General features: G+C 43.2%; 1 protein-coding gene across 2 annotated transcripts in view; it reads right to left on the bottom strand.

Annotated features, from left to right (window-relative positions):
- Positions 1–13,194, bottom strand: part of LOC147437305 (C2 and GRAM domain-containing protein At1g03370-like) — a 49,014-nt gene extending 35,820 nt beyond the window's left edge. Inside the window, exon 1 of one of the 2 annotated variants that reach the window (XM_086486864.1) lies at positions 12,523–13,194. In XM_086486864.1, the coding sequence (XP_086342990.1) occupies positions 12,523–12,871 (349 nt within the window). In that variant the 5' untranslated portion in view covers positions 12,872–13,194. The remainder of the gene's footprint in view (positions 1–12,522) is intronic. The other variant, XM_086486863.1, reaches the window with a different exon arrangement.
- Positions 13,195–22,508: the final 9,314 nt, after the last annotated feature.

Raw genomic sequence — 22,508 nt, 5'->3', positions numbered from 1 at the left:
TGTGGGTTGGGCTGAAAAACGCCAAGGGGACTGCAGCGTTTTGGCTGAAAAACGCTAATGCTTGTTGTAGCGTTTTTGGCTGATTTGGGATGCCAGGTGCAGGGCTACTGTAGGCGATCAAGGCAAGCTGAAACGCCAGGGATTAGGGCTGTGGTTGGTGACAAAAACGCCAAGGCTGGTTGTGAGAGGGGCTCGCCAAGGGGGCTTGGAGAGTTCTTGCTGAGAGAGGGGAGAACCTGCTGCCTGGGGGCCTGTTGTGCTCCTTGCTCATCTGCCAAAGAGTGCTAGCTTTGGGTTGCTTATATATTAACTTAGCAAAATTGCCCTACCTACTTTTGTTGGAGAGTCACTTAAAATAATAAGTGAAAAATACCAAAAATAGGGAAAATAGGCTAAATGCACTGGAAAATTCCCCCGACTGAATCTGATGGATTCTAAAGGGAATACTGATGATCATGCTGCGTGCAACCAGAGAATATGCATCTACACCAAGTGACTGGACATGCACGGTCTACGAATAGACTCACAAAACTGCCAGATCACTTCTAATCTAGACTTGACTGGACTGACTGAACCGTGATCATGTTGTAGCTTGTCCACGGACACATAGGGTTGGATGTGTCACGTGACACACGAGGAATTGTAGGAGGATACATCACGTCGGAAGAGCAAAGCACTTATTCTAAGGAAGGTCGTTGTTTTCATTGTCACATTAAGGGTCACATAAAAAGAACATGTCCTAAGCTTGAATCGAATGAATCTAAAGAATCCACAGAACCCACTTCCTCTGTCAATGCAATTAATGATAACACGAGTGTGTCCCAAGTTTCTCTTGACCCTCCCATTGATGATTCTCTCATTAAATGTTATGGTCGGGTGTCAGGGCAACGTTTTGTCATATTGTTTGACCCAGGTAGTATACATGATGTGATCAGTCCTTCTCTCGTTGAGAGAGCCCGCCTAGAAGTTAGTCAGAAATCTCCTCTCGAGGTCTCTGGCTTTGTTCCCGGTATGGACGCTCTCATCACGCAGCAGTGTCTTGGTGTGTTGTTTGCAATTCAACAAGCTGCCTTCACTAGAAGATTTGTTGTCTCTCCTCTCTAAGGATGTGATATGATTTTGGGCATTCGATGGTTTCGTGATGTTAACCCTCTCATTGATTGGGAGGCTAACACTCTCACTCTCCATGCCAAAAGTGATTCTCCCATTGTCATTCGTGGAAAGGACATTGTTCATTCTCCATCTCTCATTGCTAATATGCAGGACAAGATTGAACGGATTCATGAGAAGGAGACTCTCTCAGTCTCTTTTTCTTCAAAGCATGACACACAGGATTTGCATGATTAAAAATGCATGATGATTTGGATGACACTGACAAGCATGATGATTTGCATGATCAAGATGTGATTTCTCACAAGTATGATGATTTGCATGATCAAGATGTGATTTCTCACAAGCATGATGAGTTGCATGAAGATGATGTGATTGTTCACAAGGATGATCTGTTAGTGGATGCTTTTTCTAGCGAAGCTAACCTCGTTGCAGATTCAATCAATCACGAAGAACCGATCTTGGCTTTCGAGTCGAGGTCCAAAGAACCCCCACAGGACAATTCGATCATTCAAGAAGAACCGATCTTGGCTCTCGAGCCTAGGTCCAACGAACCCTCACGAGAAGTATTATGTGTTCGCATGATTAATACGTACGCATTGTTCGAGTGTTTTATTCGTGATCGTTTCTTGTATTTTAGTCAGCGTCTGTATGTGATCCCTTTTTCTAGGCATGATATATTGTTCGTTGAGCACGTTTCACTCATGAATGAGCACGAATGTATGCGGATTGTTCATGAAAATCTGAAAAGTATGTATGTAAGGAAGTCACATTCCATGTCTCTTCCTTGGCATGACACATTCGTAGAAAGAGCACATGAAAGTATGAGCATCAAGCATGGGCATTTCCGTTGTGAATTGCCACAGTTGATTGATTTAGATCAGCATGACAAGATTCGAGCTCATTGTTTGCGTGTGTGCAGTGAACGGGTTGGCACTCCGTCTCTTTGTTCATCTACATTGCATGTACAGTCTTTGAGAAAGACAAGATTTTTTCCAGTCACTTTACATGCAATAGGTATGTTCATGGTTTTGTATTGGAAGTGGTTTCAGGAATTTTCAGCCGTGGAGATTCTTGAAGAAGAAAGAAGCAGGACTCTAGACGCAATTGCAGCATCGAAGGAACCACAGAAGACTTTGTGTCGCTTTCGGCGCGGCCCAAAGAAGCAAGCTTTGCAGACCTTTATGAAGTTCAAGTACCGCACGACCCACACATCAGAGTGGGCCGGCGAAGAGTCCCTTCCAGGATTCCGGATGCTATTGGTGATCTCCCTCGACGCCATACAGTTCGGTACCAGTACCTCACTTTGAAAGGAGGGGATGTCACGTGACACATACAACCCTATGTGTCCATGGACAAGCTACAGCATCATCAGGGTTCAATCAGTCAAGTCGGTCTAGAATAGAAAGTGATATGGCACTTTGTGAGTCTATTCGTAGACCGTGCATGCCAAAACACTTAGTGTAGATGCATATTCTCTGGTTGCACACAGCATGATCATAAGCATTCCCATCAAAATCCTTCAGGGGAATTTTCCAATGCATTTAGTCTATTTTTCCTATTTTTGACATTTTTCACTTATTATTTTTAAGTGACTTTTGTTGGAAAGTAGGTAGGGCGATTTTGCTAAGTTTGTATATAAGCAAACTAGAGCTAGCACTATTTGGCAAAAGAGGCAACAGGAGCCAAGCTCTGCAGGCAACTTCTCAACAAGAACTTGGTGGTCTCCTCTCCAAGCAAAGGACTCAGCACCTTTGCGTTTCCATCCAGGTGGTCATCGCCATACCTCCCAGCCTGGCGTTTTTGCATCATCATCATAGCCACAAAAACCCCATCAGATAGCGTTTTTCCAAGAGTTTCCCTAGCGTTTTCACTCAGCATCATCGCCAGAACCCCCAGCAGATAGCGTTTTTGGATTGAAGCAGATATGCAGCCCTAGCGTTTTTGAAGTTCTCAGCCTTTGCAAGTTCAGCCCTGCAGAATTTCAGCAATGAAAGACTTGCAAATTCAGCCCTAAAGAAGAAGTAGATTCAGCCCGGAAAGACCATCAGTTTTCAGCCTAAAGAAACCTCAGTTTTCAGCCCTAAACCTGCAGATTTTCAGCGTTAAAGACCCACAGAAACAGCCCCCAAAATCAGCATTTTTGGACTAGTCGCAGATTTCAGCCCATAGCGTTTTTGGACAGCAGTAGAAAGATTGCAGATTTCAGCCCTTAGGTCGGTCTCGTCGTCCCTGTCGTCATCATCAACATAGCCTAGACTTGCATCAGTCTCATGCATCACCATTGTACCAGATTGTGCAATCATACGTAGACCACTCTCGCCGACGAAAGTGGGGCCTTCGGAGGAGGGTTTTACAACATCTCGGGTGTCGTATCTCTCTTCTCTCTCTATCTCTCAGTCTCATACACTTGCACGCACAGTGTCCATTCACTTTGTTTGTGACCATAGCATTCTCTCATTAAGAACGGAAGGCTCTCCCTGCCATAAGAACAAAAGGAACCTTGAGCACAGTTCAGAGCACTCATCTTGAGCAAAGCGCAAACATTCATTCCGCTGCACCTAACACTCTCTATGGCGAGAGCGGTCTACTTATGATTGCACAAATCTCTACAATGCTTGGACTTGCCGACAATGTCGACGACGATGAGGACGACGACGAGACGGGCTGAAATCTGAAAATGTTAAGGGCTAAAATCTGCAAATCTTTATCTGCTGAATTCTGACTCTATGTTGGTAACGATGTCGATGGCGACGATGCGACGACGACGCGTTGAAAACATATGCTGAAATCTGCGTTTTCCGGGCTGAAACTGTAAACTTCGATGGATCCCACCGTGCGGCGAGGAACTGCTGTAGGAGGGTGAGATCTGCGAGGTTTGGGACTTGATCTGCGGGGTCTAAAGGCTGAAAACTGAAAACGCTGGTCCTATGGCTGATTCTGTCGCGATGATCTGCAAAAACGCTAGGGTTGTTCTGCAAACCAAAAATGCTAGGGCTGAAAACTGACCTTGCGGGGAAATCTGCTAACGCTAGGGCTGATCTGTTGTCTACTGTCGCCGGGAATCTGCTAACTCTAGGGCTGATCTGCTGTCTACTGTCGCCGGGAATCTGCAAGTGCAAAAACGCTGGCTGATCTGGTGCAAAAACGCTAGGCCTTCTGTTGAGAGAAAACGCCAGAGTTGTCGCAGGGGTTGGTCTTGCTGAGAAGTTGCCTGTTCAGCAAGGTGCTCCTGCTGCCTCTTCTGCCAGAAAGTGCTAGCTTTGGTTTGCTTATATACAAACTTAGCAAAATTACCCCACCTACTTTCCAACAAAAGTCACTTAAAAATAATAAGTGAAAAATGTCAAAAATAGGGAAAATAGGTCTATGCACTGTAAAAATGCTACTGATGGGATCTAACTGGAATCTGATGGTCATGATGTGTGCAACCAGAGGATATGCATCTAATCTAAGTGTCTGGACATGCACGGTTTGCGAACAGACTCACAAAAGTGCCAGATCACTTCCTATTCTAAACTGACTTGACTGAAATGAACCTTGGTCATGCTGTAGCTTGTCCACGGACACATAGAGTTGGATGTGTCACGTGACACATCATTAACTTTACACTAGAAGAGGAGGCGTGTGTCTGCCTTACATGTGAGGATCTATGGCCTCAGAGACAAAGATAATGTTGATGACGAGGAAAACGAACTCATGACTATAAAGGAGGTTAATGAGCTGACGCATACGAGGGCTTGGTGTAAGGTGCACCGGAACGAATGTTTCAACTTTGCTCAAGATGAGTGCTCCGAACTGTGCTCAAGGTTCCTTTTGTTCTTATGGAAGGGAGAGCCTTTCGTTCTTAATGAGAAAGTGCAATGGACACAAACAAGTGAATGGACACTGTGCGTGAAAGTGTATGAGACTAAGAGATAGAGAGAGAAGAGAATACGACACCAGAATGTTGTCAAACCCTCCTCCGAAGACCCCACTCTCTATGGTGAGAGTGGTCTACTTATGATTGCACAAATCTCTACAATGCTTGGACTTGCCGACGACGTTGACGACGATGAGGACGACGACGAGACGGGCTAAAATCTGAGAATGCTAAGGGCTGAAATCTGCATATCTTTATCTGTTGAATTCTGACTCTATGTCGGTGACGATGTCGATGGCGACAATGCAACGACGACGCGCTGAAAACGCAGATGCTGAAATTTTCGGGCTGAATCTGCAAACTACGCGGGATCTGACCGTGCGACGAGGATCTGCTCCAGGAAGATGAGATTTGCGAGGTTCGGGGCTTGTTCTGCAATGTCTAAGGGCTGAAAACTGAAAACACTGGGGCTTCTTGAGGTTCCGTCACGGTGAATCTACAAAACGCTGGCTTGTCTGGCAGATCCAAAAACGCTAGGGCTGATCTTTGTGCTGATGCAAAAACGTTGGGGTTTTGTGGTGGAAAATTGCTAACGCTAGGGCTGATTTGTTCCTTGCTGTCGCCGGGTTGATGTAGATGCAAAAACGCTGGCTGATCCGGGTTCTTGTCCAAAAAACGCTAGCTTTGCTGCAGTGATGCAAAAACGCTAGACCTCTTAGGTTCTGCTGAGAAGTTGCCTGTTGAGCTTGTGCTCCTGTTGCCTCTTCTGCCAGAAAGTGCTAACTCTGGTTTGCTTATATATTAACTTAGCAAAATTGCCCTACCTACTTTCCAACAAAAGTCACTTAAAAATAATAAGAGAAAAATGTCAAAAAATAGGGAAAATAGGCCTATGCACTGTAAAAATGCTACTGATGAAATCTAATTGGAATCTGATGGCCATGCTGTGTGCAACCAGAGGATATGCATCTAATCTAAGTGTCTGGACATGCACGGTCTGCGAACAGACTCACAAAAGTGCCAGATCACTTCCTATTCTAGATTGACTTGACTGAACTGAACCCTGGTCATGCTGTAGCTTGTCCACGGACACATAGGGTTGGATGTGTCACGTGACATCCCCTCCTTTTCAAAGTGAGGTACTGGTACCGAACTTTATGGCGTCGAGGGAGATCGCCAATAGCATCCGGAATCCTGGAAGGGACTCTTCGCCGGCCCACTCTGATGTGTGGATCGTGCGGTACTTGAACTTCATAAAGGTCTGCAACGCTTGCTTCTTTGGGCCGCGCCGAAAGCGACACAAAGTCTTCTGTGGCTCCTACAATGCTTCGACTTCGTCTAGAGGCCTGCTTCTTTCTTCTTCAAGAATCTCCTTGGCTGAAAATTCCTGAAACCATTTCCAACACAAAAACATGAACATACCTATTCCATGTAAAGTGACTGGAAAAAATCTTGTCTTTCTCAAAGACTGTACATGCAATGTAGATGAACAAAGAGACGGAGTGCCAAACCGTTCACCGCACACACGCAAACAATGAGATTGAATCTTCCTCTTTTGATCTAAAGCAATCAACTATGGCAAAACACAATAGAAATACCCATGCTTGGTGCTCATACTTTCTTGTGCTCTTTCTACGATTGTGTCATGCCAAGGGAGAGACATGGAATGTGACTTCCTTGAATGCATACTTTTCAGCTTTTCATGAGAAATCCGCATACATCCGTGCTCATCCATGAGTGAAACATGTTCAACGTACAATATGTCATGCCTAGGAAAAGGGATCACATAAAGACGCTGACTAAAATACAAGAAACGATCACGAATGAAACACTCGAACAATGCGTGCTGACGAATCATTCGAACACATAGTATTTCCTGTAAGGGTTCTTTGGACCTAGGCTCGAGAGCTAAGATCGGTTCTTCCTGAAGGGGTTCTATGGACCTCGGCTCGAGAGCCAAGATCGGTTCTTCGTGATTGATCGAATCTGCAAATAGGTTAGCTTCACTAGAGAAAGTATCAACTAACACATCATCCTTGTGAACAATCACATCATTTTCATGCAACTCATCATGCTTGTGAGAAATCACATCTTGATCATCATGCAAATCATCATGCTTGTCATTGTCATCCAAATCATCATGCTCATCTTTAACATTCAAATCATCATGCTTAACATTGTCATGCAATTCTTCATGTGTGTCTTGCTTTGGAGAAGAAGAGACTGAGAGAGTCTCCTTTTCCTAATTCTGTGCAAACTATGCCTGCATAATAGAAAAGAGTCGCAAGAACTCTTTCATGTGTTGGTCGCTCTGTTCTTGTCTAGCTTTGTTCTCGCGATCAAATTCTGCTTGTCTTGCTTTGTTCTCACGATCAAATTTTGCTTCTCTTTCTTTGTTCTCGCGATCCAATTTGGCTTGACTTTCTTTGGCTCCTAAGTCGTACTTACGTATATGGCTCCCACGCTTTCTTCGTAATCACGATCTATGGCTGCCATTCTTTCTTCGTAGGCCTTTCTTTCTGCTTTTCGTGCTTCGCGTTGTAACTTCATGTCCATCACCATCTTGTCGAAAGCCTCCATAAGAGTTAGTGCAATCCTTGGCGTAGATAGGGAAGGGGGAGGGTCGGAAAAACCTCCTGGTGGGGAAAATTCTTCTTCGCCTCTCTCATGCTCATCACCTCCAAGCGAAGTATCCATTCCGCTTCGAGTGATGACTATCCACTGAAGTCGTGGGTTCTTGTGGGTTGTTGTGGTCTTGGGTTCTTAAGTTCACGAGGAACTTCGGTTCTTGGGGGTCTTGAGTCTTGGGGTTCTTGAGTTCTTGAGGTTCTTGCGGGTCTTGAGGTTCTTGAGATTCTTCTTTCGCTTGCAATCTGTGTTAGAGAAGGATCTCCTCTTCACCAGAGTTCTGCTCTTTTCCGCGGGCACACCCCTTGGCGGCCTTGCGCTCACACCAAGGTTGCTTTTTCCTACTTCACGTCGATTGGCCGGCCGCTAAGTGCACGGTACGCTCTCAATGAGTGAGAAGAGGCACAAGGGGAGGTTGGACAAGCCCTTCTTTCCTGGGATTCCCGTCACTCTTCAAAAACACGATTAGTAATCGACACGCCCAAGTGAATTGGGGTTCGTGCGACCGCAACAAGCAAAAAAAAAAAAAAAATCTTGTGATTCTTGTGATGAGTGATACAAAACACTGCCAAAGCTCTGATACCAATGTAAGGTGCAGCGAAATGAATGTTTGAACTTTGCTCAAGATGAGTGCTCTGAATTGTGCTCAAGGTTCCTTTTGTTCTTATGGAAGGGAGAGCCTTCCATTCTTAATGAGAGAGTGCAATGGACACAAACAAAGTGAATGGACACTGTGCGTGAAAGTGTATGAGACTGAGAGATAGAGAGAGAAGAGAATACGACACCAGAATGTTGTCAAACCCTCCTCCGAAGGCCCCACTCTCTATGGCGAGAGTGGTCTAGTTATAATTGCACAAATCTCTACAATGCTTGGACTTGCCGATGATGTCGACGACGATGAGACGGGCTGAAATCTGAGAATGCTAAGGGCTGAAATCCGCAAATCTTTATCTGCTGAATTCTGACTCTATGTCGGTGACGATGTCGATGGCGACAATGCGGCGACGACACGCTGAAAACGCAGATGCTGAAATCTGCGTTTTCCGGGCTGAATCTGCAAACTATGCGGGATCTGATTGTCCGGCGAGGATTTGCTGCGGGAAGGTGAGATCTGCGAGGTTCCGGGGCTTGTTCTGTAATGTCTAAGGGCTGAAAACTGAAAACGTTAGGGTTTCTTGAGGTTCCGTCGCGGTGAATCTGCAAAACGCTAGCTTGTCTGGCAGATCCAAAAACGCTAGGGCTGATCTTTGTGCTGATGCAAAAACGCTGGGGTTTTGCGGTGGAAAATTGCTAACGCTAGGGCTGATTTGTTCCTTGCTGTCGCCGGGTTGATGTAGATGCAAAAACACTGGCTGATCCTGGTTCTTGTCCAAAAAATGCTAGCTTTGCTGCAGTGATGCAAAAACGCTAGGCCTCTTGGGTTTTGCTGAGAAGTTGTCTGTTGAGCTTGTGCTCCTGCTGCCTCTTCTGCCAGAAAGTGATAACTCTGGTTTGCTTATATATTAACTTAGCAAAATTGCCCTTCCTACTTTCCAACAAAAGTCACTTAAAAATAATAAGTGAAAAATGTCAAAAATAGGGAAAATAGGCCTATGCACTGTAAAAATGCTACTGATGGGATCTAACTGGAATCTGATGGTCATGTTGTGTACAACCCGAGGATATGCATCTAATTTAAGTGTCTGGACATGCACGGTCTGTGAACAGACTCACAAAAGTGCCAGATCACTTCCTATTCTAGACTGACTTAACTGAACTGAACCCTGGTCATGCTGTAGCTTGTCCACGGACACATAGGGTTGGATGTGTCACGTTACACTTGGAGAGTAGGCAATAAGAAATGGAAGCAATGGGAAACCTCAAAGGAAAGGGCGCTTATCCTTCGTTTCCCCTCCATGGAAGCGAAGGACTTCTTGAAGAAGAGACCAACTCTTAAGAAGGCAGGCATCAAATTGCTCATATGCAGAGAATGCCGGATATTAGAGCGGCAAGGAAAAAAGGTAAAATTTCTTGATGGAAGGGTGGTGATATCGGAGTGATGGTCCGCATGACGGTGTGAGCCCTATGGGACCACACTAAAGATGGCATTATAGAATTGTAATGGATCACTATGCATAGATGTAGGGGCATTTGAGGACAGCTTTATGGGGAGAGACATCGTCTTTTACTCAGAGACACACCAAGCACCGGGACAGCTTATGCCACATGTGACCGGATATAGGTGGGATACAGCTAGTCGAGCACAGAAGCAGAGGGTCACGAGTAGGAGTTCTATTTAGAGAGGAGCTACAGCCACTTGTGCACATTGCCCGGAGAGATAATCAGGCCAGATAGTGTGGGTGAGATTGTGGGTTGAGACAAGCAGATTCTTGTACATTGCTACATGTTACTTTGCCGGTATGCCATACCTAGGGGACAGTCCCCTTTCTCGGTATTAGACAAGGACATATGGGAGTTTTCCAAAGATGGTGACATCATTCTTTTGGGGGACTTTAATGCTCGCACGAGAAACCTTCAAAAAAAAATTTATGATATCTCAAACGAGATACTGAGAGAGCTAGATACCAGTGATATGGGGCTTGACAGACGCTCACAGAATGAGTACACTGAGTACAGGAAATATTTGATGGAAATGAGGGGCTCCCATGGATTGGCCATACTTAATGGCCTACGGTTCAAAAGCATTCAGCATCAGTACACTCATTATCCACAAGAAGAAGTTCGACGGTTGTGTCTCACCTTTTGTGGTGGTGGTGGTGGGGGGGGGGGGGGGGGGGGGGGGGGGGGATGTCACGTGCGCATTACACTTGAGCCACGTGGACAAGCTACTACTACAAGTCAGCATCAGTCTTAGTCAGCTTAGGATCTAACCTCGCACTTTGTGAGCCACTAGAAGGGCGTGCATGATCAGAGAGGTAGTTGCATACCCTCACTTGCACAGTACAATCAATTCCATTGCACATAACACCTTGCTAAAAATAGATCGCCCCCAAAAGTGGAAGTCAACTGCTTTACTAATTGACGCCTCAAAAGCTGCCACATCAGCGTTCCTATGGTAGTGCTACTTCAGCACCGTTACGGCCCACAAATTTCAATGCAATTCCAAGCACATATACGGGATTCTACCACGTCATCACTTCGGGTCAATTCTCTGACTTTCTTTGCGGCCAAGTCGACTATCACATCACTTTGTGACAGTTTCCGTGGCCGCCAATCTTTTTCTTTATTAGAACTTGAGCTAAAATCCTCATCCATGAAGTGAACACATTGTCTTTGTTTCTTCTTGACCCCTTCTCTGTTAGGTCAGAAAAAGTGGGTAATAGCTGGCAAAAGACTTGGACTTTGACTTATGTCCCTTGTGTATCGTCGAATGTCTCAAACTCTTCATCAATATGCTCACTTGGCGCTCTATTTCCCTTCGAATATCCTCTACTGACATGGGAAATAGAGCGCCAAGTGAGCATATTGATGAAGAGTTTGAGACATTCGACGACTTGAGTTTTGGTTTGATAATGTTCTGCCACAAACTTTTGTCAGCAATATATTCTTTACATGTTTCACCTATAGAGGATCCTTGAAAAGCTAAGAAGATGATTCATCTAATTCTTAACCTGTCAACCTTCTTGTCATTGAATTCTTCTTAACTAGATCCTTTTAAGTTGTATCCAATTCTAGTTTAGAATCCGTCTCCTTCGTTTCCAAGTCGCTCTCGTGTTGCTAGTTGGATTCTCTATCAAAATCCATGATGTGTGCTGCAAAAAGTCGGATCGGATGATCGGATCCCTAGTAAAAGAAGAATCAACTAAAGCTTTGAACCACTATAACCTGCAACCCACTGGCGAGGAGGTGAATCAATAGCGGACACACATTAGAACTTGAAAACACTGTTAATATTTAGTCTCGCGTCCCTTTCAGTACTTTTTATATTAAATAATCCACAAAGGACATTATCAGAGAATCACTCTATAGATGTGCACCCATGAACTAATCTACCAGAAGTGACCCATTTATAGAGTTTGATCTTTTGCAACACTGCATCACTCGTTTGTGATATTTGACATCTTGAATGCTTCATCTTTAACTCTCTTGGTGATTGAAGACTTGAGCTCAAACTATCCCTGCATTGATGTTAACTACCTTCAATAGCATCTCTATATCAATATTCTGTTATGATAGCTACCCCTTCATCCCCTCGTAACATGGCCTTTGTGTTTCTCCGTCCTTGGATATTGCTCTTTCTGTTTTTGTCCCTCTTTTCATTTCAGAGTTTCCCTCCACTATGCAAGTTAGGCCACGAAATGAAAAGGTAAAAGGTCACTCAAAATTACAGTATAGGTAAGATGCCAACACACAATGCTTCAAATTCAGTAAAAGAAGAACCAGCAGCAAGAAGTGCTTTTTACAACTGCCGATTCTGACCAATTTTTCCAAGTCACAAAACAAATTCAAAATCTCTGAAATATAATAGACGTCAATGCATTGACATGCAAACATGATGCCCTGAATGAAATTTTTAGCCCAGTCATGGAAAAAAATTCAGTTCATTAGGGTTTTGCAGTGTGACTTTTGCAAGTGTATAGGAATATGAAAATAAAATGTTCCATTAAATTGTTCCTTGACATCTCTGCAAATAATGATGTCGAAATGTGTTAGCATTAGGCTCATACAAAGTTTCACGACAGTTTTCAACAAAGTCTGTGGTTGATAGGACCTTCTTAATCATTATGTTCGACAAAAAATGAGGAGTTAGTCAACATATATAGGAAGGGGGCACTGGCAACAAACAGGTCTTTGCTTGGCTGCTCATAGCTGAATGTATATGTCATGTAATGTGATGCCTAATGGCTTTGCAACACCGGTTCCACCATGGTTATTTATCTCTAACTAAATCTAAGATTGCAAGCTTGGTGTGTACGTTTTACCTGAAATTGGTGTCTTTGATTTGCTGTGCCGTCTTTCGAGGGGATACCATGAGGAAGGCAGAACTTGCCTCTCTGCCTTGAGAATGTCAGCAATAGAAAGGCGGAGGCGGCCAAGGAAGACATTCGACAAGCGATCCTGTCCCCATATGATGATGTTCAGAACAGCTCCTGTATCATCAACATTGAATGAAAAGTCCTCGAACCAGTATGGGTCCTGTGCACCACTAGGCGATATGGAGCTCTTCCGCTTACTGTTGCCAAGCTTCAATTGTGCATAAGCCTGCCAAGGACGATCAGAGGACTTCAGGTTTCGAGCTTCCAACAGCTGAACGAGGAGTTTCATGCTCATTGGAGCTTGTGCGCGGATATTGCACAGAAAAAGGCACAAGGCTGTAAAAGACAGGCATGAAAAGTATGCACCAAGGCTGATCACAGAAGCACAAGCTTCACATAAATTGAGCTGCCAGAACCCTCCTTACAGGCATGAGACAAGCAATGGAAATACTGAAGCAACAAAGGGAGCCATGAAAGACCCCAAGCAAATCAAGCCACCCCTTTGCCCCTCAGCGAGAAAGCCAACGGGTTATGATGGATGGGGTCAACGAGAGCGAGAGAGAGAGAGAGAGAGAACCTTTCAAAATTCAGAGCACGATGGGCACGGGACGCATAGTATGTGCGGCGCCCGAAAATGGTGGGTCAAGCTGAACGACATTTGCAGCCTAGACGCGTAGAATTGCTGAAGTCCATTCAAACGCATCCTGATTCCTTGTGCAATGTGTGCTTTGGCTAAGTAAGGGCGGAATCGCACCCTGTGCGAGTGGGAGTAGTGGGAAGAGGGAGAATACCAAAATAGCGAAAGAGAAGATTTCTCTTGGTTTTTAGAACCCCTACACTGTGAATCCGTCAATACCGCTATGTTTCTGTCGGAGCTCGTTCTACCTTTTTTCACGCATCTGCTCACCCAATCAGAAAGCTTGTAGCCAGCGAGATTTGCTCTGTTGCTTTTTCTTCTCTCTCAACTTCCTTTGGGTGCGACCCACATCCACCTTCTCGCATAGGGTGCGACTCGGCCCTGATGAGCCAGTTTACGTAGGTGGTTCGCAACCGATTGCCAATCGGCAACCAGCAACCACTCAATTCACATGAAAAGCAGAAAATTTGAAAATGTATTGAAAAATGGCGTATTTTTCCTATGCAAAGCCAAAAGAGTGAGCAGAGTTTCGTCATTTTTTGTGGTTTCTAGCCTGCTCCAACTCATCCCCTAGGAGCAGCATCGCAACCGGTTTGCAACCAGCTGCAAACTTTTTCTTCGCAACCCCTCATGGGGAACGGAGCTCCATATAACTAGCCCTATAAGGCCCTGCTTGATATATGATTTGCTATGTCAGGATTTCAGTACGCAGCATTTAAATAGTTTATACCCCTTAGGAGGGTGGGGTAATTAACTAGTTCTTACTATATCCCTTCACGCCCCTCTTGCTCCCCATCTCTCTCCCCCCTACAGCATACCTCCTATTGACACGCGTATGAAATCCTGTTATGCAACCGTATGTAATCCTACCCTATCCTTCTCTCTCTCATACATATGCTTCTACTATCTAGACATGGCGGCTAAATCATGTAATTATCTGTCTTAAATCTTGGACCTGTTGAGTATACAGATCGGGTGGGATTTGCCAGTCTGTGGAATACAAAACTCCTCAAACTTTGTGATTCTACTATAAAAAGAGGTGAGGGTTGTTTTGGCCCCTCACTTAGCCTCGATTGTGTGGTGTTTGTGTATGTGAAAGAGAGGAGTGAGGGCATTTCCGTTAACTCTGGAGTAATGGAGTCTTAGGTCGGTGCTTTACCTGGCTTGTGTTCTTTTTGCAACTTACACTTGGTTTTTGTAATTATTGGTTTACAGATCTAGTCTGCCGCACTCAGCACATACTTTGAACTGGGTTTTTTTTTTTTAAGAGAGAGTTGATGCATCCTACTATCTAAACTATTGATGCATCCTTTAATGGTTGGTTTTCTGTCGTTGGAGTTTATGCTGCCGTAGGATGGTCTGCTGAGTGGGTTTTTTCTGGAAAAAAAAGGCATCGAGTTTGCTTGTATTTTTTGCTCAGATTTTTTATTCAATTTGTTATTGGATGTGCCTTGAGATTGATTGAGCAAAATAATACTCCTTCTCTGGGCTTGGTTATACTGATACAGCTGATCCTACTTTGTTAGTTTAAATGCTTGAGATTAATTAAGTGAGACGATGGGATGGCTAATATCTCGGGTAGAAGCAATTGTTTTTTTGGGTAAATAAGCTACAGCTTTGGCATAAGATTATCAAAGGAGTATAATGCTTTCTCGGTTTTGGTTATCTAGGAACGGTTATACAAACTCATTTTTTCATCTTGATTCAATCCTTTGCTTTATCTGTTATAAAATGAGTAGCCTGAATGGCGTACTTTTTTTTGGAGGGATTGCAAGGGAAAACTCTATAAAAACATTATAAAGTTGGCCGTTGTTTAACACCCACCATTGGTATCTTTGTCAGGCACTAAGACATTCAAGATCATAATTTACCCAGTAAAGTGATTGGCAAACATACAAATCTTCGGAAGAGCCTTTAACCAAAGCTACATAAACACATAAAAACAAAGACCTACGGGGCAAATATGGATTTAAACACTTGGATCTAAGGGGTAGTGGCCTTTTGATCAGAACTTAATCTAAATAAATAGATATAAAAGTTCTTAAAAATTGAGGTAAATAGTAGCCTTATTTATAACCTATAAACTCACTTGAATCTTAAAGGAGTGATTACATTTTTTATTACAAGTTAAAAATGAACCTGAAAAGGAACTAAAAAGAAAACACACCTTATACTTAAACAATAAGGCAATGGCTTCACGATTACAAAAAAACAACCAAAACTACTCCATAAATTCACATTTATTTTGTATAGTAGGTTTAAGTTTAAAAAAAGTTGTAAGATGGACATGAATAACAACAAGTAGGGGCCATCGACACCTGTAATACATGCTCAAGGCTAACATGTCTGTTGTCTTGTTTGCATGGATGTAGGTGAGGACTCTATCTTCTCTTAGAATCTTTTTTGCTTTGCTACTGTCCGTCGTTGATTACCTGACCCTTTCCACATTGTAGACAAGCATTGCAGATTACCCCATGAATAAAATCATTAGAATGATACTTCATTCTCATATTTATGTACAAAAATGAATCAAAGGTTGAGTCGTTTTTGTGCTATTCCTTGTCCCTTGTCTAAAGCCTAGCTGTCTTTTGAACTATCTTGTCCTTTTGTGTATAAGTAAATAGTTCAAAAACAACAACACACACACACACTGCAAGCCCAAAAGTAAAGGGGAATACTCTAGAGTGCTGAAGCAATTGAGACTTTTACAATAAAAGTGAATAGGGATTTTCTTTCTTTGAACATGGGAAAAATCGAGTGAAGCACGAGGAAATCGAATTGTAGAGCTAACAAGCAGCAGAAGTAGTAGCAATCAAGCACGAGGGAATCGAATTGTAGAGCTGACAAGCAACAGAAGTAGTAGCAATCAAACAAGAGAGAGAATGAAGCAAGGTGTGTGTGTAAGGGTGTGTTCCCACACACACACAAACACTTAGGCCGCCGAAAAGCAAAAGATTTTTTTTTAAAAAAAAATGAAAGAGAAGAAGCGAGTATCGTATGTGGATTTGTTTACTGAGACACTAAGTTTTTTATGCAATTTTGGTGAGGTTTTTGAGTTTTTACTCAAATTCCAAGGAAAACTTTGCCAAATGTTTCCCGAATTCTCGCCATGCTTTGTGCCTATCTGCAATTTGCTATAATGGTCTTGTGGTCAAGGCTTACTCCCACTTTTGATAGGTTTTGTCAGTTTGGTCAGTGTTCTTGTATCCACTCTCACAGGAGTGAGAGTTGCATATGCTCGTGTGGCTATAGATTACAGGAAGTGTTGACTCGTGGGTCAAAGGGGGTGTACAACTAGGCAGGGCATGTCGCCTTTGGAGAGATTCAAACTCTCAAGGGAAAACCCCAACTACGTCGGAGGCACGAGCCTTGACCCATCAACAAAAGTGAACCAAGGTCAACTAATGGCTATGGAAATTGGATCGGCTAGTACCCAGTTTGTAGCCTATGCATAGGAGAAGTTCCCAAGGAAGCCGTCAATTTGATTGGCTCACAATTGTGAAGCTAAAGGCAAAGGCATGAGCTCGCTAGAGGACAAGAGCAAAGGCAAGATTGACTAGGATGGTAGGGCTAGTCCTCACTTACTTGCCTCAATACCCACAAGGTCAGAGAGCCATAATACGAGAAGACGCTTTGTTTGGCTCCAAAATACAAATCCAAAGGAAAAAGCAAGAACTCACAAGAGGACAAAGGCAAATGCAAGCTAGACAGAGATAATGATGGTAAAGATTTGACAAAGGAGATAAACATGGTACACTTGGTGGCGGCCACAACAGCCATGATACCAGATTTCTTGTTGGCACTTCCCATGTCATAAAATCTAATATCTAATTTTACCAAATAATTTTCTCATGTTAAACTGGTCATTTAATATGGGGAGATAAAAGGGGAACAAGAGCTACAATATAGATGTGTGCTTTTAGACCTATCTCAACTAAGGACCTAAATGGGAGATGATGACATCTCTATTATGGGGCCAAAAGGGAGATAGTCTATCAAAGAGCTAGGTATAGTAAGTGCTTCAGGCTTATCTCATCATGGGACCAAAGGGAGAGATGACTACATCTCATTGAAGGGTCCATAAAGGAGATAGATTATTAAAGAGCAAGGTGCACTTAATGAAGCATTAAGACCTTAGGGTTAGCTTCATTAAAACCTCCAAGGGTTAGTGTTATAAGCCTTAAGGTCTAGGACATTAAGTTCAAATTGTCATTATTTAAGGTGCGAACCTATGCCTGTGACTAAGGTGCTTGAGGTGCTTCAAGGCAACAAGGGATGCTACAAAGGAGGGGGCGAGCCCAAGAAGTAGGGGAAGAGAGAGAAGGTCCACACCTCTCACAAAGACTTCTCCCCTAAAGGGGCTATGAGGTCACATGTCAGGCTCCTAGCCTAGCTTCCTCCTAAATGTGTTGAAATCCTATTGGCTCGCCACCTTAAAGGTCCAATAAGCATTTAGATAATTAAATTGAGCATATCTTTTATTAGGAAAGGCATTTAAAATTCCAGTTAATTGCTAGGAATTACTAAATTCCTATTGGACAGTCTACCAAGGGGTCCAATGAGAATTAAGTAGCCCATGGACTATCTTAATTCGTATTGGCCAATTGACCAAGAGGTCCGATGAGAATTTAGCTCTTTTATTTAAATGTTTGAAGCTTGGAAAATAGGGGTAAGAAGGACACTTGTCACAAGGCTACCCTTGTTTCTTGAATGGACCAAGGCCAACCACTGGCTAGCCCCAAAAGCATCCAATGAGCTTGTAGCTAGTGTAGAAGACCCAAATCAAATTCTCCCTCTCTCTCACTTAAATCCCACGCCCCATTTCCACTCTCATTGTGTCTTGGGAAGCACACAAGTCTTCTCTCTCTCAAGCATTGTGAAGAGAAGAGCCTACACCTACAACTCTTGGCTATGGATGCAAATCCAACCAAGAGCCAAGCTCAAAAGCATGCTAACATCTTCTCCATCTCTATTATGTAAGCTAAGCTATGCTACTATGAGTGATGATATGCAAGGGGATTAATGCTTTCTCGTAGAAATACTTCTCCTTCTCTACTCTTCCTCGATCCTTGCCAGCTCTCCTCACCTTCGAAGTTGTTTGAGGTCTTGGGATAGAGGCTTGGGATATTTCAAGTTCCTTTCAAGTTTGCTCAGTGTTATTAGTGCAAAATCTTGTTGTGTGAAGGTTCCATCTTCATATCACCAAAGAAGGTCTCAAGGAACACAATATTTGTATTGTACCAAGTCTCTCTTGATGGGAGAATCTATAATACAAAAGCGTTTTGGAGGGGGGACCGGCTCCAAGTATATCTGGTCCTCAAAAATTGTCAATGTCTCCAATTTTCTCTCTTTTTCAAGTTACTTCTCATGCCATGTTAGCTAGGAAATGTGTTTAATGTTGCTCTCTCCATTCAAGCACTCTCTCTATCATAGGAAATGAGAAATCCTTGGCAATGAGCATCTTCTTTTGGAGCTTCAAACATAGAGGCTCTAGGAGTCTCATTGCGGGCAATTCTCTTGGGGCAAGGACGATAACCATGGCCTTGCTCCCCACACTTAGAACATTTGTGGTCCTTACAAAAAGCTTCTAGCTCTTTATGAGAGAGTTTATATTTATCTTTGTAAACTCCCGTCTCCTTGGACCGATTGTTGTTGTTGTTGGAATTGCCTTGGTAAGAATTTTGGGCATTGGTTTTCCTCATGGCATCACTTTTGTCTTTATTTTCCATGGGCTTGACATTCCGTCTAGCCCCTGTTGAAAATTGATGCGCGAAGCAACCATGCTGTGGTGGATTACTTCGGTGATAGAACCAGGCCATTGAGAGTGGACATACTTGGTCATCTCTTTGGGTAATCCCACACAAATTTGTTTCTTTTGCATGGCAAAGTGTATATTTGAAAGACAGTAGCCTTCAGATGTAAATCCCAAAACTTGTCCACATATTTGTGGATAGACAAATGAGAGAGAAGCCTCAAAATCCGTCATTTGGTGAGCACTTTGTCCTTTGCATTGCTTGCAGGGAATTGCTTCATGATGGAAACTCGTAGAGTTTTCCATGTTGTTGGGGCTTCACCGTTGCCACGAAGGCTAACCCACCATTGACAAGCCAATTTTTGGAAGTGCATAGCTACATGGTGTAGCTTGGAGGACTCTATGAAGCCCTCGTCTCCAAAGGCCACATCAAATTGTTGGATGAAGGCCAATACTTTGTCGGTAGCACAAAAGGTGCCATCATAGGTGAGAAAAGAGATACTCTTTTCTCCCTCTTTGAACTTCTTTAGCTTTTGTGACCTTCGCTATGCAGGGTAACATTTGTGATGTCCTCCCCTCTTGTATTATCTAGGAGAATAGCCATAGCTTTCATCGATAGAGGAGGAAGGTGAGGAATAAGGAGAAGAGGGTGACCTCTTTCTTGCCCTTTTCTTCCTTGGTATCCTCTCTTCCCTTTTGGAGTGACGAGGAGAAGGACTATGGGTTAACTGTTTTCTCTTGGGAGGAGTTGACGATCGTTTAGTCCGCCTTCTTCGTGGAGCCACATCTTTGGAGGAATTTAGGGTTTCATTGCTTTCTTGATCTTTGGATTCCTCCTCTCGTATGGGGGAGAGTCTTCATTTGGGGTTCTCATCAAGAGGCCTCCTAAAATCTCTCTCCTCTTAGAGAGGAAAGGAAATCCCATAAGCACGAAGTTGTTGAGTAACTTCGGCTTGCAAAGAGGGGTTGCCCATAGCTTGTTGTAACTTAGTAACAAGATAATTAAAAAAATGGGGGCATCATCATTAGCACCTTCGTGTGAAAAATCAAAGTTATCAATGTTCATTTTATTCTTTTGGTTATTTTCAGCCACGTTAATTAAACTTATGTGTTTACTTAGTGTATGCTTTGGCAATTCAAAACCCTAGTTGCTACTCCTCTTAGCTTTTGAAAATAGGCACTTAAGTATCTACACCCATGGCGAGTAGTGGAGTGCCAAGGGATAGATCCTTTCAAACTTCTTATGGCTCAATAATGGTAAAGCCATAGGCAAGTTTAAAAAGACTCCATTATTAAGACCAAAGCTCCCGAGGTGTGCACCATATCCCACATAGTAGGCTCAACAAAACCTATAATAGATCCCAGTCCCACTTACCCTATTATAATTAACAAAATCAACCATTAATAGGCTACTTAAAGACCTCTCCTCTTAAGCAAGAAAAGAGAAACCAAATGCTCTGATACCAATGTATTGGAAATGGCCTATGAACTTTGAGAGTAGCAGAATTAGGAAATTAGATTAAGCACTTTTGTGAGATTACTTTGTGAGCATAGCAGGTGAACATAATTGATGGTAGCAACATAAACATGATACTTAGTTAACTTGGCATGAACAATATTTTTGCAAGAGAGAGAGTTTAGAGAACATGACAACAATTGAAGACCGGATTCATACGGAGCCGGGCCCCCCTCCAATAGGCATTTGTATTATAGTTTCTTCCATCAAGAGAAACTTGATACAATACAAGCTTTGTGCTCCTTGTGACCTTGGTGATGCAATGAAGATGGAAAGCTTCATGCATCACAAGCATAACATAAACTTTGTAGAAAGCGTTAACTATCCCAAGCCTCAGTCCCAAGGCCTCAAACACCTAAGAAGGTGGAGAGAGCTAGGAGGGAATGAGGGTAGGGAAGAGGAAGAAGAAACATTCCATAGGAGAAAGAAGTAGTTCCTCACTTATCATCACTCTTCTTGCTAGCATACATAATAGCATAGTAATGAAGATGGAGAAGATGGCAAGCTTAAGCATTGAAGCATGGCCCTTGGTTGGATTTGCATTCCATAGCCAAGAGTGTTGGTGTAGGCTCTCACTTCTCACAAGCTTGGAGAAGGAGGTGGAGTTCCTCAACTTTCACCAACTGAGAATAAATCCACAAAATGAGTTGTGTGTGTGGTGTATATCTCCCCAGCACCCCCCTTTCTTGTTTGGGGCGAGTTGTAGCTTTTACACATGTTTCAAGCTCATTGGACCCCTCTCCCCCTAGCCAATCACATGCATCATGCATTCAAGTACATGGGTAGTCTGTGGCTAAGTGTCCTCCTTACCCCTTAGAGAGAGAGAGCTTGAAAATATCTAGATATTTGTTGGATGGAACTAGAAGCTCATTGGACCCCTCTTTAGCCCAACCAATAGCATTCAAGCACACCATGTGGTTAAGCATAGGGAGAGTCTGACATGTGTCCCATGTGCCCTTTGAGAAAAGGGGTGCCCTTTGGGGGAGTGAAAGGTTAAGTCAAAGATTCCCCAAACTTTGGGACTTTCATGCATAGGAAGCTTCTCAAGCACCTTCCTCATTAAGTATGATAAGCACCTCAAGTACCTTAGTCATCAAGCATGACAAGCACCTCAATCCCCTTAGTCATCAAGCACGACAAGAACCTCAAGCACCTTAGTCATCAAGCACGCACCTTAGTCATCAAGCACAACAAGCACCTCAAGCTTAGGTTGGGTTCCCACCTCAAGGTCAGCCCTAGCTTTCCTAAGGTCAAAATAATTTTAACACTAACTATTGGAGGTCTTTAATGAAGCTAACCCTAAGGTATTTTAAGCTCCATTAGATGCACCGTTGCTCTTTGATAGACTATCTCCTTTTGGACCCGTATTGAGATGTAACCATCTCTCCTCTTGGTCCCCTGTTGAGATAAGTTTAGAAGCACTTATTGCACATTGCTCTTTGGTAGACCGTCTCCTTTTGGGCCCCTATTGAGATGCAACTATCTCTCCTTTTGGTCCCCTGTTGAGATAGGTCTAGAAGCACATGTCTCTATTCTAACTCTTGTTCCTGTTTATTCTCCCACATTAAATGATGAGTTTAATATGAGAAAATCATTTGGGTAACCTAGATATTAGATTTTATGACATTACCTCTCTCTTGAAATCATAATCGTCCTCGACTATGAGGTAGAGAAGATAAAGCCTAGTCATTAGTCCATGTTTCTTAGCGGGTAGAGGATCCCTTTTTACCCTACGACATCTCTGTGACAAGTTCTACTTGGTGTTTGGGAGACGTTGTCAGTGATCCATTCATAGGATGGATGGAGTCCCCAAGAGATAGTGTTTCGACGTGTTTAAGGCATATAGAATAGCAAGTAGCTCTTTTTCCTATTTACCAATACTCACTTATCAAAGTTGAGTCTTTGACTCTCATATGCTATGGCATGCTCTTCTTGAAGCAAAATAGCTCCAAGGCAATTACCACAAGCGTCACATTGGACCTCAAATGGCTTTGAGAGATCTAGTAGTGTGAGCACGCGTTGAGAGA

Source organism: Adiantum capillus-veneris, chromosome 17 (assembly GCF_014529385.1).
Source record: "Adiantum capillus-veneris isolate H3 chromosome 17, ASM1452938v2, whole genome shotgun sequence".
Classification (NCBI taxonomy): Eukaryota; Viridiplantae; Streptophyta; class Polypodiopsida; order Polypodiales; family Pteridaceae; genus Adiantum; species Adiantum capillus-veneris.
Note: the sequence above shows the minus strand (reverse complement) of the source record. Positions and strands in the feature narration are given on the sequence as shown.